This window comes from Acinonyx jubatus, chromosome E1, assembly GCF_027475565.1.
Source record: "Acinonyx jubatus isolate Ajub_Pintada_27869175 chromosome E1, VMU_Ajub_asm_v1.0, whole genome shotgun sequence".
Classification (NCBI taxonomy): domain Eukaryota; kingdom Metazoa; phylum Chordata; class Mammalia; order Carnivora; family Felidae; genus Acinonyx; species Acinonyx jubatus.
This window is the reverse complement of record NC_069397.1, coordinates 40,270,221-40,280,862: the sequence shown is the minus strand read 5'-3', so window position 1 is coordinate 40,280,862 and position 10,642 is coordinate 40,270,221. Positions and strand designations below refer to the sequence as shown.

Below are 10,642 nucleotides of genomic sequence, written 5' to 3'. Positions count from 1 at the left end.
ATGGTGTTTTACCCTTGATAGTGTTCTCAGGTGACAACCTTAGAATAGTAAGCCCAGCTGTGAGCGACCCACCTGCCCTGTTTTTCCTTTGTGATGGTCAGAATAACCACCATGGTATGAAGCCACTTCCCCTCCCCTGGAGAGCCTAGACACTGGCACACTTGGTTGGCATCTAGCCAGCAGTTCCATCATTTTTTTTTTGATGTTTATTTATTTTAGAGAGAGAGAAAGCAAGCGGGGGAGGGGCAGAGAGAGAGGGAGCCAGAATCCCAAGCAAGCTCTGCACTGTCAGTATGCAGCCACACCTGCGGCTCAAACCCACGAACCTCAAGATCATGACCTGAGCCGAAATCAAGAGTCGGATGCCCAACCTACTGTGCCACCCAGGCGCCCCTCATTTTTAATTCTTAATATTGTTCCTTAGACATGTGAAGACAACTACGTGTTTCAAAGGCCAATGAGAATTTAGGTAACAGAAGGCTGTAAAGATTAACACCATGCTCTTCCTCTGGAGTGTTTGAGCTGCAGGGACAGCTGCTCTTTGGCCTTCAGCTGACCTCAGAAACTAGAAACACTTATTTCAGGCTTTGTCCCATTGGCCACTGTGGGCAGAAGTGGAAAACACCTGCCAGGTGTTGCCATAAGATTGACTCGGCCAACAGGAAACTTTTCTAACAAGCTTTGTGGCTTAACCGTAGCCCCGTCCCAACCCTGCCTTGCCTTGGCGTTCACACCACAGCACGTGTTGAGCGCCCCCTGTGTGCGAGGCCCAGTAACGGGCAATGAAGGATATCGGTATTGTCCTTCCAGTTTCTACGCATTTTTGTCTTCCAACCACCCTCCTGTTAGTATCTCTTCTTCCTATTTTACAAATGAGACCGACGAAAAGAGCATCGGGCCGTGGGACAGGGCACGTCCCTGTGAGTAACTGGCTCTGTGATCTTGAGCAAGTCGCTAGCCCAGCGGGAGTTGATCCCAACTTTTCTCCCCCTTGGAACACCGGCCCAGCTCACGGTGACGAGAGCTCAGCCGCTGCCGCTGGAAGCGGGTCTCGGAACGTGAAGGCGTGATTTACTACGGCCTGCGTCCCGAGGAGCAGGGAGGGAGAAGTCCAGGGCAAGCGCCCCACCTCCGCTGCATGGACCCAGAAATGCGAGGGACCACGCTCGTACCCGGCTTCTGACAGCACTGACCTACGGCGCCCGGGAAGGGTCGCTTCGTTCCTCGCCCAGACTTCCCCTTCCGCCAATCACCGCTTGCGGCCCGCCCTTCCCGTCGCCGGAAGCAGCCGTTGCCCCGAGCGACTGCAACGTCCGGCTTTCCAAGTTGGCGGCGGTAAAGGCCATGAGTAAAGGCCGAGCCGAGGCTGCGGCGGGAGGTAAACGGACCGCGGGCACGGGGGAGACCCGGGCGGGGGGCGGGCGAGGGGTCGGTTGAGTGACCTCCCCCCCATGCCCCGTCTCCTCGTAGCCCCCGGGATTCTCCTGAGATACCTGCAGGAGCAGAACCGGCCCTACAGCGCCCAGGACGTGTTCGGGAACCTGCAGCGGGAACATGGACTGGGCAAGGCGGTGAGGATCCTCTCCTGGGACCGCCCCCCTACCCTTGGGGCCCCTCGAATCAGCCTGAAGTGCTGCCCTCTCGAGGCAGCCATTCTAGCCTTGAGCTTCCTAAGGCTGGCGGCCCTAATTCCCGCTGCCTGGGCCCTAAATCATCCCTCTGATTGGTTCTGCCTCTCCCCTCTGCCAGGCGGTGGTGAAGGCGCTGGAGCAGCTGGCCCAACAAGGCAAAATCAAAGAGAAGATGTACGGCAAGCAGAAGATCTATTTTGCGGACCAGGTGAGGGAAACCTGTGCAGATTATCACCCGTGTGAGGCCCGACATTAGGTGAATCAGTCTCTAGAATGAACTCTGACTTGAGGCATCCCGTGAAACTCAGCTAGCCCACGCCATTAAAAGGGCTCCACACACCCTTTAAATCAAAGTGTGTACTCCCCTTGCTGTGATCCAGACTCAACGAGACTTCCAGATCTGAGATGTACATGATAGATGACAGAAGATCCTGAATTGTTCCTACCAAGGTCCCTTTCTGCTTGGAGGTTTCTTTTTCCCAGTCATCTAGATCAGAACCATCATCTGGCAAATGATTTGCCTTCTGTCCCCACCCCCCCCAACACAGATGACACTAATTTTGTATCTCTAGGCCAGACCACCGCCCGGATGCCTTCCAGACCTTGCAGAATCAATATTGCTGAAGTAGAATGCACATCTCCCCTAAATGGGCTCCTTTTACAGGCTTCTCCCTCAGTTAGAGCCACTCCTCACCCAACTCAGAGACTGGGGAGTCACTCTTACCTCACAGCTTAGGCAGCCAGCAAATCCAGTTGGCTTTCCCCCTTCCTGAATCCACCCTCCCCTTTCTGCCATTGCTGATTGAGTTCAGGTGCTCCTCATCTATCACGATAGCCTCCTCACATCTCCTGGCCTCCTCACACATCTTAAACGCTGCAGCCAGAATGGTCTGCGTCAGTACTATCTGGGGCCATTTCCCTACTTGAAACTCCAGCACTCCCTACAACAGGGAGAAATCTACATAGAGACTCGGCTCCAGGCTGCTGCTAGCCTCACCTGTCCCTTCACCAGTACTAGACTATTTAGGTGTATTTTACTCCTGTGTCCTTCCTCTGCCTGGAGTTTTAAAATCCCTTCTTCCTCTTCTGCCTCTTTGCTCAGCAAACTCTTACTCCAAGGTTCTCTCTCAGGCATCGCCTCCAGAAACCTTCCCCGGATTCTCTCCTCGCCTCTTCTTCAGGCACTCACCTCCCTGAGGGATGCTATATTGTGGTGGTCTTTTTACTCATCTCCTCACTAGACTGCAGCCCTTCCAGGGCTGAGCCCACTTCTCACTCTTCCTCCTTTGCTCAGCACAACCCCCCGCCCCCAGTATCTAACGTCCAGTAGACCCCGAATACTAGTTTAACTGAACCACACCACCATCAAGACTAACTTTTCTGAAATAGGTTTCATTACATTACTACTCTAATGAAGAGTCCCTAAGGGAGAATTTGGCAGCATTTTTTCTGTAAAGACAATTTTGTGCTTTGCCGGCCAGATGGCCTCTTGTCATAGCTACACAACTGTCACAGCCACTGAGGGCCGTCATTATAGAGCAGTATGTAAATGATCACATGTAAACGAGTAAACATGTAAACGAGTGGGTGTAACTGTGTTTCCAGAAATTTTTGTTTTCACAGCCCCGAATGTGGCAGGATTTGGCGTGCAGGCTGTAGTTTGCTGCCTTCTGCTATAAAGGTTTACTTTGCTTTAATGAAGAGTCCAAACTGCCCAGGCTGGCATTCCTATTCTTTCTAACCTGCTCCCTGACATCACTGACAAGACCACCCCACCCCCCATCCCGAGCCCCACCAAAGTCCTTTGCGGCAGCTGGTCTCTCTCAGGGGAGGGGCCCCTCAGACGTTTACTGGAGTCCCTTCAATACCACCCACCACGACTCTTGACCTGCCCAGGTTCTTCCTACTGTGGAAATGTGTAATTTAGGTATCACTACCTTGGGAAGAATGTTCCTTTACTCTTTTAGCCCAGTGAGTGGTTTTACCACTAAACTAAGATTTCTGCCCTGTTCAGTATCCTGAAGCCCCTTGAGGACAGGCATCAGGTTTTAACTTTTTTATACCTTTTTGTTTGTTGGGACCAGTACCGAACTGAATGGTGTCTCACAGGGACCCTCCCGCTGTTCTCCCAGGCCCCCTGGAGGGCTGGGGAGCCCCAGGTTCTTGAGCGGATGTGATGTGGCCTGCCCAGATGTGGCTTCACATCACACCCACCCACTTCTGTTTGTCGTCTCACCTCTGGCAGGACCAGTTCGACATGGTGAGTGACGCTGACCTCCAAGGCCTGGACACCAAAATCGTGGCCCTCACTGCCAAGGTGCAGAGCCTCCAGCAGAGCTGCCGCCACATGGAGGCCGGTAGGACTGGGCGGATGCCGGAAGGGGCTCCTGGCGCGAGGGTCAGTCCAGAGGGCAGGAATCCCTAAGTGAATGGTTTGCTGACTGCAATGTTGTCTCGCTGCAGTGGAGAGCTGGGCTGGGCCGCCACTGGCATTATGTTACAAGAGACGTAAACAGCTAATGGCTTTTGAATATAAATGGGCAAGACACGCATTTGCTTTCCCTGACATTATCAGTGTACTGTGCCCACACTCCCTCTGTGCCTGTTTCTTTAACTGGCTACAGGGAACAGTCTGTTCAACCTCACACTTTACCACTGCTTGTAGATGGAAGAGGAAAGAAAAGCAGACTAAACTGGTAATTCTATAAGCCTTAATCTCTGCTGAGCGCAATTTCCAGAATATGGAACTCATTCTGGACCCTGGGTGTAGAACCTAGAGCAAGGTAGGGGCCCAGTCTCCTACCTCAGGGAGCACCCTCTGGGAAAGACAAAACCCCATCATCAGGGTAAGAAGCGACCTCAGGGAGATGTGGTTTCAGAGCTGAAGGAGTTAACTAGTGCCCTGACCACACCGGAGATGCAGAAAGAGATCCAAGAGTTGAAGAAGGAATGTGCTGGCTACAGAGAGAGACTGAAGAACATCAAAGCAGCCACCAACCATGTGACTCCAGAAGAGAAAGAGCAGGTGAGTCAGGAGGAAGGGTGGTAGCGGGGAGGTCTGCCTGTGCAGGTCTGGAGTGAGGCCGAGGTTGCCCCCCAGCAGCCCCTGAGGGGCTAGAGCAAGCTGTTTCCCTGTGCAGGTGTACAGAGAGAGGCAGAAGTACTGCAAGGAATGGAGGAAGCGGAAGAGGATGGTAAGTGCGTGAGCTCCGCAGCAGGCCCTGGGAAATGGCAGCCACCGGAGAAACCGCTGCCTGAGGTCATGGGTCCGCCAGGCAGTGCCGCCCGTCTGAAAAGGGGTGGTTTTGTTTCTTGTCAGGCAGCAGAATTGTCTGATGCGATCCTTGAAGGATACCCCAAGAGCAAGAAGCAGTTCTTTGTAAGTGGTTCTCTCTGTCTCTCCCCTCCTTGCCACCCTGGGGTCTTCGTCCAGGGAGGTCTCGTTTACTGGTCTCCCTGCCCCAGGAGGAAGTTGGGATAGAGACTGATGAAGATTACAACGTGAAGCTCCCAGACCCTTGAGGAGTCCTCTGCAGGATGGGGGAATGGAAGCGACGTCGTGGACTGGCTGCCTCCTTCAGGTTGGCTTCTTTCTTCCTGCTGCTTTCCACCTTTGAGCAGAGCAGCTGGGAGAGGGGCATGAACCAGAATACAGGGCTCAGGGAGTGAGCAAGCCCAGAGTGGATGGTTGTCATGCTCGTTTCATCATCTAGATTCCAATTGCTTGCATTTAAACTTGGAACGCTAAAGGAAAGCATTTGGCAATATTTATTGTACTATAATTTGATATAAAAATAATTTCCTCTGGATAACCAAACCTCCCAGATGTCAACCCTGAGGAAGGCTACCGGGTAGAGAGAAGCTAGTATACACAGCATTCGAGGAGCCCAAGGCTTTACCCAGGACTTTTCTGGGCTCTGTACCCCAGGAGGCCTTTAAAGTATCTTCTCTACCCCTTCACGCCACTCCCAAGTCCTGGGAGAAACACAAGCAGCACTGAGATGGTGGAGACCCAGATATGCTCGACAGGATGGCTGGGAGTGATTTTGAGGCCCAGTTCACTTTCAAAAATTGTAACTTTAGCAAAATTGCGATGTTGGTGTTTAGAATATTAAAAAAAAATTTAATATGTAGTGCTGTGTCACATGTAACTTCTCTGTGCTATGCTCCTGCCTGTGGGGACACAGGGGGCAGGAGCATGTGGGGGAGGAAGGAGAGGGGATGCAGTAGCAAGTGAGGGCAGGAACCCAGTAGCCCTGCCCTGAGCTGGCCAGAAGAGGCCTGATCTCACCTTGGGCTGACCAGGCAGCCCTAGCCAAGGCACAAGGAGGCCTTTCACCCCTCTTGGCTGTGGGAGTATTTCCTCATGTTCCTTCCCATCCAACTACTGCCAAAATGGCCAAACTTGGGCCAAATGTTGCCCAAGAGACCAAACCAAATGCAAACAGTAGCTTCCCAATATGTGTAATCAGGAGCAAAAATCTGAGGATTAGAAGGGGAGAGACCAGGAGCTCTTATGGGGGGAGGGGGGTGTCCCCAGAACAGGGACCCCCTCCCGAAGACTTCTACGGAGAAGGGGAAAGACAGTAAGCTCAAGTTCTGTGGTCAGTATAATAAATTAAAGCTTTCACAAAACAAATACACCAGCCCCAGTGAGGATGAAGGGGTGCTGGGGAACCAAACACCGAGAACCAGCTGACTGGTGTGCAGTGTCGCAGTCCAATCTCATAAGCCCAGTGGCTCCGTGGCCAAGTAGGAGACTCTGGCCTCTTGTTGGCTCTTCTGCAGCTTCCAAAACCCAGTCAGTACAGCTGGTTCTTCAATTGGTGCAAGACGCCAATCACAATCTCCCGTAGGGTCTGGCGGGGGCAGCAGAGGAAGACACGAGTGATGCTCACGTGAGGACAGAGGCTCAGATACCTGCCTGGACCAGTCATGCTCTTGAGTACAACAGAAAAAGCCCCTGGGAAACACCGTTTACAGTCGACTCTGAAATGTCCCCGAGACAGGACAGAGAAAGGGATGGAGACATGGACAGCTCTGTGGTAAAGCAAATACAAGAAATGGGAATGGTAGCATTTAGGTGGTGGGCACAGGAGTGTCCACTCTGTGTCACAGGACACTTAAAGTGGTTCCAGAAAATGTCAGGAAACAAAAAAGTGAGATGCAAGTCAAGCCTCAAACTCCATGCAATACCATTAACACATGGCTCCATTACAAATAATCACAAACCCCAGGGAAAACTAGTGGGCCTGGGGGTGGGAGCCAGGAATCTTTCTAGAAATTCCACGTGATTCTGCTATGAGTGATGAGGGCTTACATACTAGGCAGCCATAACGCGAGCTAACAAAGGCCAGAGCGAGGCCTTGCCTGAGTTAAGTGCCCACATCATTCTTGCCAAATGAAACCTTAACAGGAAAATGTGGGCCAGGAAGCAAAGAAGAGACCCTCCAGAAACCTAAAAGTTGCCACCTTCCCTCTCTGAACAAATTAGGACTTGGGTCACTTGGCCTGAAGGAAGACAGAAAATCCGCACCCCTTGACCACTGCTGCCCCATACCTGAGGCTTACAGTGCTCCTCAATCCAGCTGAAGACACAGGCTGACAGCTCCTGGAAACTGGCCACGGAGATAGAGGCATTGAAGGACTGGAACAGTGAGTCCATGATGCCTTGAAACACATTGAACTTGACTTGGTCAGAGACCTGGTCGTCTCCCTCATGGGGGTTGTCCTGGTGTGCCTTCACAATCTGCTCATAGTTCCTGAAAGCGAGTAGGACAGGGCTAAGGTGCTATAGCAGCTCACGTCACCCTATGTACTCCCCCAGCCCTGGGAAGGGGTTCCCGGAGAGCTGCTGGGACAGAAATGGGTGACCCCTCTCTCTACCCCTCGCTAATCCCACAGGCACTTTGAGTATCTGCTAGGTATCAGTGACTGTTGGGGTGCAGAGTCCTACCCCTAAGTGGCCACCTACAGGAATGAGAAGATTATCTGTTCTGTATTATCTGATGTGGCCTTTGAACAAGAGAAAGGTATGAACAGAAGTCAGCTTCAGAGTCCCCTCAGAAGCCCTGGCTCCCCAAGCTCAGCATCCCCCCCCCCCTTACACTTTCATGATCTTTAGGGCCGTGACGTCCTTGCGTAGCATGGACACCTCCTCCTCCTGCTTTTTCTTCTCCTTGTGCAAAAACTGGATGTAGTCAATAGCTGCAGTGAGGGTAGGCACAGAGGATGTCTCAGCCAGAAGGACAAGGTTTACTTTGTTTCCCCTTCCTCCCTTTCCCCAACTCTCCCATTATAATCACCCCACCGGGGCCAGGCCGAAAGTGAGTGTAAGGCTCTGGCCTCCTCACAGCACCACTGGCCCCAACCACTCCCAGTGCTCTCCCTGGCCATACTCTTCTGTAGAACGATGGCTTTGCTGAGCTTCTGGGAGCCAATGGAGAAGTCCTGCTGCTGGCAGGTGGGGACGATGGTCTGGAGGTCATCATAGCCTCTCTGTGGAGACAGGAGGGAAAACAAGGGTTCCGTAACTCCAAGAGATTCAGGCAAACTGGCACAAAACTTTCTGTGAACCCAAGTTCCATGCTCACAAACTCAAAGGGGTAGGGGACTAGAAAAAAGGAGGTGTTCATATCTGGGGACTAGAGCAGCTTCCACCAAGGATGCTGGGGACTGATGAGGGCAGGGTAGATCTGAAATACACAGGGCCCTCCTGCATTGGCTGAGGTACAGGCCTCCCCAGTCACCTTGATGGCGTCTCTCCTCTTCTGCTCAGCCTGAGTATGTGCTCGCCGCCGCCGGTCCTTGTAGGATTCCTTGTAGGACTCCTGGTGGTAATCACTGTCCTCATCATCTACGCTCAAAGTTGGGGGCAGGAAGAGGTCATTTTGAAGCCCAGTGGGCCCAGCTAACCCACCTTGCCCCAGTGGGGAAGAAAAAACTGGTGCTCAGAGACAGCAAACGGACAGAACCGTCTAATAGTCTAGATGAGGTGAAAGATGGTGAGACCCTGCGTCTAACACTAGGCCTCCAGCACCCCCGTGTGGATGACTGGAGCTTCCTGTCTAGGAAATATACTAAAATGATGGTATATATGAGCCCCCCCAGGTGGGGGCATGTTGCTGCCTACCTGTATTGGGGACAGAAGAGGCACTGGTGGAACCGATGCTATTAGCTCTGGACACTACACTCCCCTTTCGGGTACTTTCTACAAAAAGCCCTGTAAAAGAGAGGTCCCAATCACTAAGGGGTAGGACAGGAGGACACTGTTAGACCTTCAGACACCTGTGTGTACAATGGCTTCCTGATCCTTAAATGCTGACCTCTCCCTTTCAACCCAAAAGCTACCCATATTGGGTCATCCACTTCCTGCTGTGCCCCACCACAGTGCTCCTGTCTCTGGTGTCTCCACTGCTCCAGGGGCCTGCAATGATACCACCGGTTCACAAAGTGGCATCTAGGCACAACGAGGGTGACAGAATGGCTAGCTCCCACTATTTTCATCATTTCCTTGTTTCAGAGCAGCAGGAATTATACCCTTATGCTTCCTGCCCCTTATGCAGCTCCTCCCTCATTGTCTCAGGGCAGGAACTCCACTCAGGGACAGTGGACTGTGCTCAGGTGTGGCTGGCAAGACCACGGGAATCCACAGGACTGTGGCAGGAGTGTCACCAGGGAGCTAGAGATCGTGGGAGAGGTACTCACCGGGGTCCAGGCTGTTGTCACTGTAGGCATACTCCACCTGTGACACCAAGCAAAGGAGCTCATCAGACCTCCGCCCGGGACTGGGCACCTCCTCTCACTCTGAGCGCGTGCGCACTCGTACACACACCATACTCCCCCAACACCCCACCCCCAACCCCGAGAGCGCAGGCAATTGCAGGATGCACGCGTGTACGTTCACTTAGACTTACACACGCACGCACGCGCCTGGGGTGCGCAGGGGTTTGCAGGATTGCCCCGATAGCAGTAAGCAGATAGGCCATAGGAGCACCGCCCCCACCCCCTCCCTCCTCCACCGTACCCCCCCCCCCCCCCCCCGCCGCAAGCCCGGTCCCCTCACATTCGTGCACACACGCCTCACTTGTCTCCCCACCTTGGCACGCGCAGGGTGAGGGCTGTCTTCTCTGCAGCCCCGGGGCCCGGAGGGCGGGGGGACCTTTGGGGACTGCAGGGAATCCCCTAGTCTTCGGGACCCCCCACGTGCATGAGCCCGACCCGCCCTCCCCTCGCCGGCGTACGCGCCCGCGGGGCTTGCCTTGACCCAGGGGTCGTCCGGAGAGGCGACCGGCTCCGTCATCTCCGACCCACCGAACCGGAAACCAGCCAGCGGGCGGGCCCCCTGCCGCGAGGAAGAGGCGAGGCACTTCCACGTGACCCAAACCCACCAACCCACGAACGAGAGGCGGAGGGCGGGGCACGGCCCGCGCATGCGCACCCGGAAAACTGAAACCGAGGGTCAGGAGCTGCGGAGACTGGTGTCGGGGCTGACACAGACGTTGTCCTTCCCCTCACTCGCCCACACCGCGACATGACGCACATTCTGTAAAATGGAGTCCCCGCAAAAGGCTCGTCCAAGTAGTATTTCCGAGAGTTGTGTGCACGCGCTGTGCTGGACCCGCGGCTTCCAGGGACTTGTGTCCAACCCCACCCTGCCGGCCCTGCAGTCCTGGCCTCCTCGGCTGACCCAGCACGGCTGCCAGGTCCGTGAGGCCGGAGGCCCCGCCTGGCTCGTGGAAGGCCGGTCCTCCAACACGTAGCCTGGTACCTGGCAGGAGACCAGTGGAAGAAACGCTTTCAAAGAGCCCGTTAGCCCAGTTAAGCCTCTTCACAGATACAGAAACCGAGGAACCTAGAAAGTCTGTAGCTTCTCCCAAAGCAGACAGCTGGTCAGCGATGGGGCCAAGGCTGACCTCAATCTGGCTAGCTGCAAAAGCTATGCTCAGAACCACTGCACTCCAGGCTTCCAGCTCAAGGCTTCCAAAGAAAGATACCTAGAGGCATTGGGG

At 54.0% G+C, this 10,642-nt stretch overlaps 2 protein-coding genes across 5 annotated transcripts; one reads left to right on the top strand and one right to left on the bottom strand.

The window, feature by feature from the left end:
* The first annotated feature begins 224 nt into the window (after positions 1–224).
* Positions 225–7,260, top strand: PSMC3IP (PSMC3 interacting protein). Of its 2 annotated transcripts, XR_008294429.1 has the most exons (9): positions 225–1,378; positions 1,471–1,571; positions 1,750–1,839; positions 3,877–3,988; positions 4,511–4,656; positions 4,772–4,829; positions 4,955–5,010; positions 5,097–5,212; positions 7,126–7,260. XR_008294429.1 is itself a non-coding variant. In XM_053212780.1 (8 exons), exons 1-8 carry the CDS (start codon positions 1,345–1,347, stop codon positions 5,151–5,153), a joined length of 654 nt encoding a protein of 217 aa, XP_053068755.1. In that variant the 5' UTR covers positions 226–1,344; the 3' UTR covers positions 5,154–5,764. The 2 variants fall into 2 exon arrangements, 1 of the variants encoding a protein (XP_053068755.1); XM_053212780.1 differs by lacking the exon at positions 7,126–7,260 and having other exon boundaries at positions 226–1,378; positions 5,097–5,764.
* MLX (MAX dimerization protein MLX) lies at positions 5,377–10,525 on the bottom strand. Of its 3 annotated transcripts, none has more exons than XM_027049088.2 (8): positions 9,730–10,525; positions 9,339–9,375; positions 8,764–8,853; positions 8,381–8,487; positions 8,030–8,129; positions 7,739–7,838; positions 7,192–7,393; positions 5,377–6,490 (listed from the first exon to the last, which is right to left on the bottom strand). In XM_027049088.2, exons 1-8 carry the CDS (start codon positions 10,063–10,065, stop codon positions 6,434–6,436), a joined length of 1,029 nt encoding a protein of 342 aa, XP_026904889.1. In that variant the 5' UTR covers positions 10,066–10,525; the 3' UTR covers positions 5,377–6,433. The 3 variants fall into 3 exon arrangements, with proteins under 3 accessions (XP_026904889.1, XP_026904891.1, XP_026904893.1); XM_027049090.2 differs by having other exon boundaries at positions 9,892–10,525; XM_027049092.2 differs by lacking the exon at positions 8,764–8,853 and having other exon boundaries at positions 9,892–10,525.
* Positions 10,526–10,642: the final 117 nt, after the last annotated feature.

Excerpts from the sequence above, each read along its gene's own strand:
- PSMC3IP (XM_053212780.1), top strand. The coding sequence starts at position 1,345 with ATGAGTAAAGGCCGAGCCGAGGCTGCGGCGGGAG. Across the intron at positions 1,572-1,749 it reads AACATGGACTGGGCAAGGCG|GCGGTGGTGAAGGCGCTGGA; the intron begins GTGAGGATCCTC and ends CCCCTCTGCCAG. Across the intron at positions 1,840-3,876 it reads AGATCTATTTTGCGGACCAG|GACCAGTTCGACATGGTGAG; the intron begins GTGAGGGAAACC and ends CACCTCTGGCAG.
- MLX (XM_027049088.2), bottom strand. The coding sequence starts at position 10,065 with ATGCGCGGGCCGTGCCCCGCCCTCCGCCTCTCGTTCGTGGGTTGGTGG. Across the intron at positions 7,839-8,029 it reads AGCCATCGTTCTACAGAAGA|CTATTGACTACATCCAGTTT; the intron begins GTATGGCCAGGG and ends CCCTCACTGCAG. Across the intron at positions 6,491-7,191 it reads AGGAGCACTGTAAGCCTCAG|ACCCTACGGGAGATTGTGAT; the intron begins GTATGGGGCAGC and ends TGCCCCCGCCAG.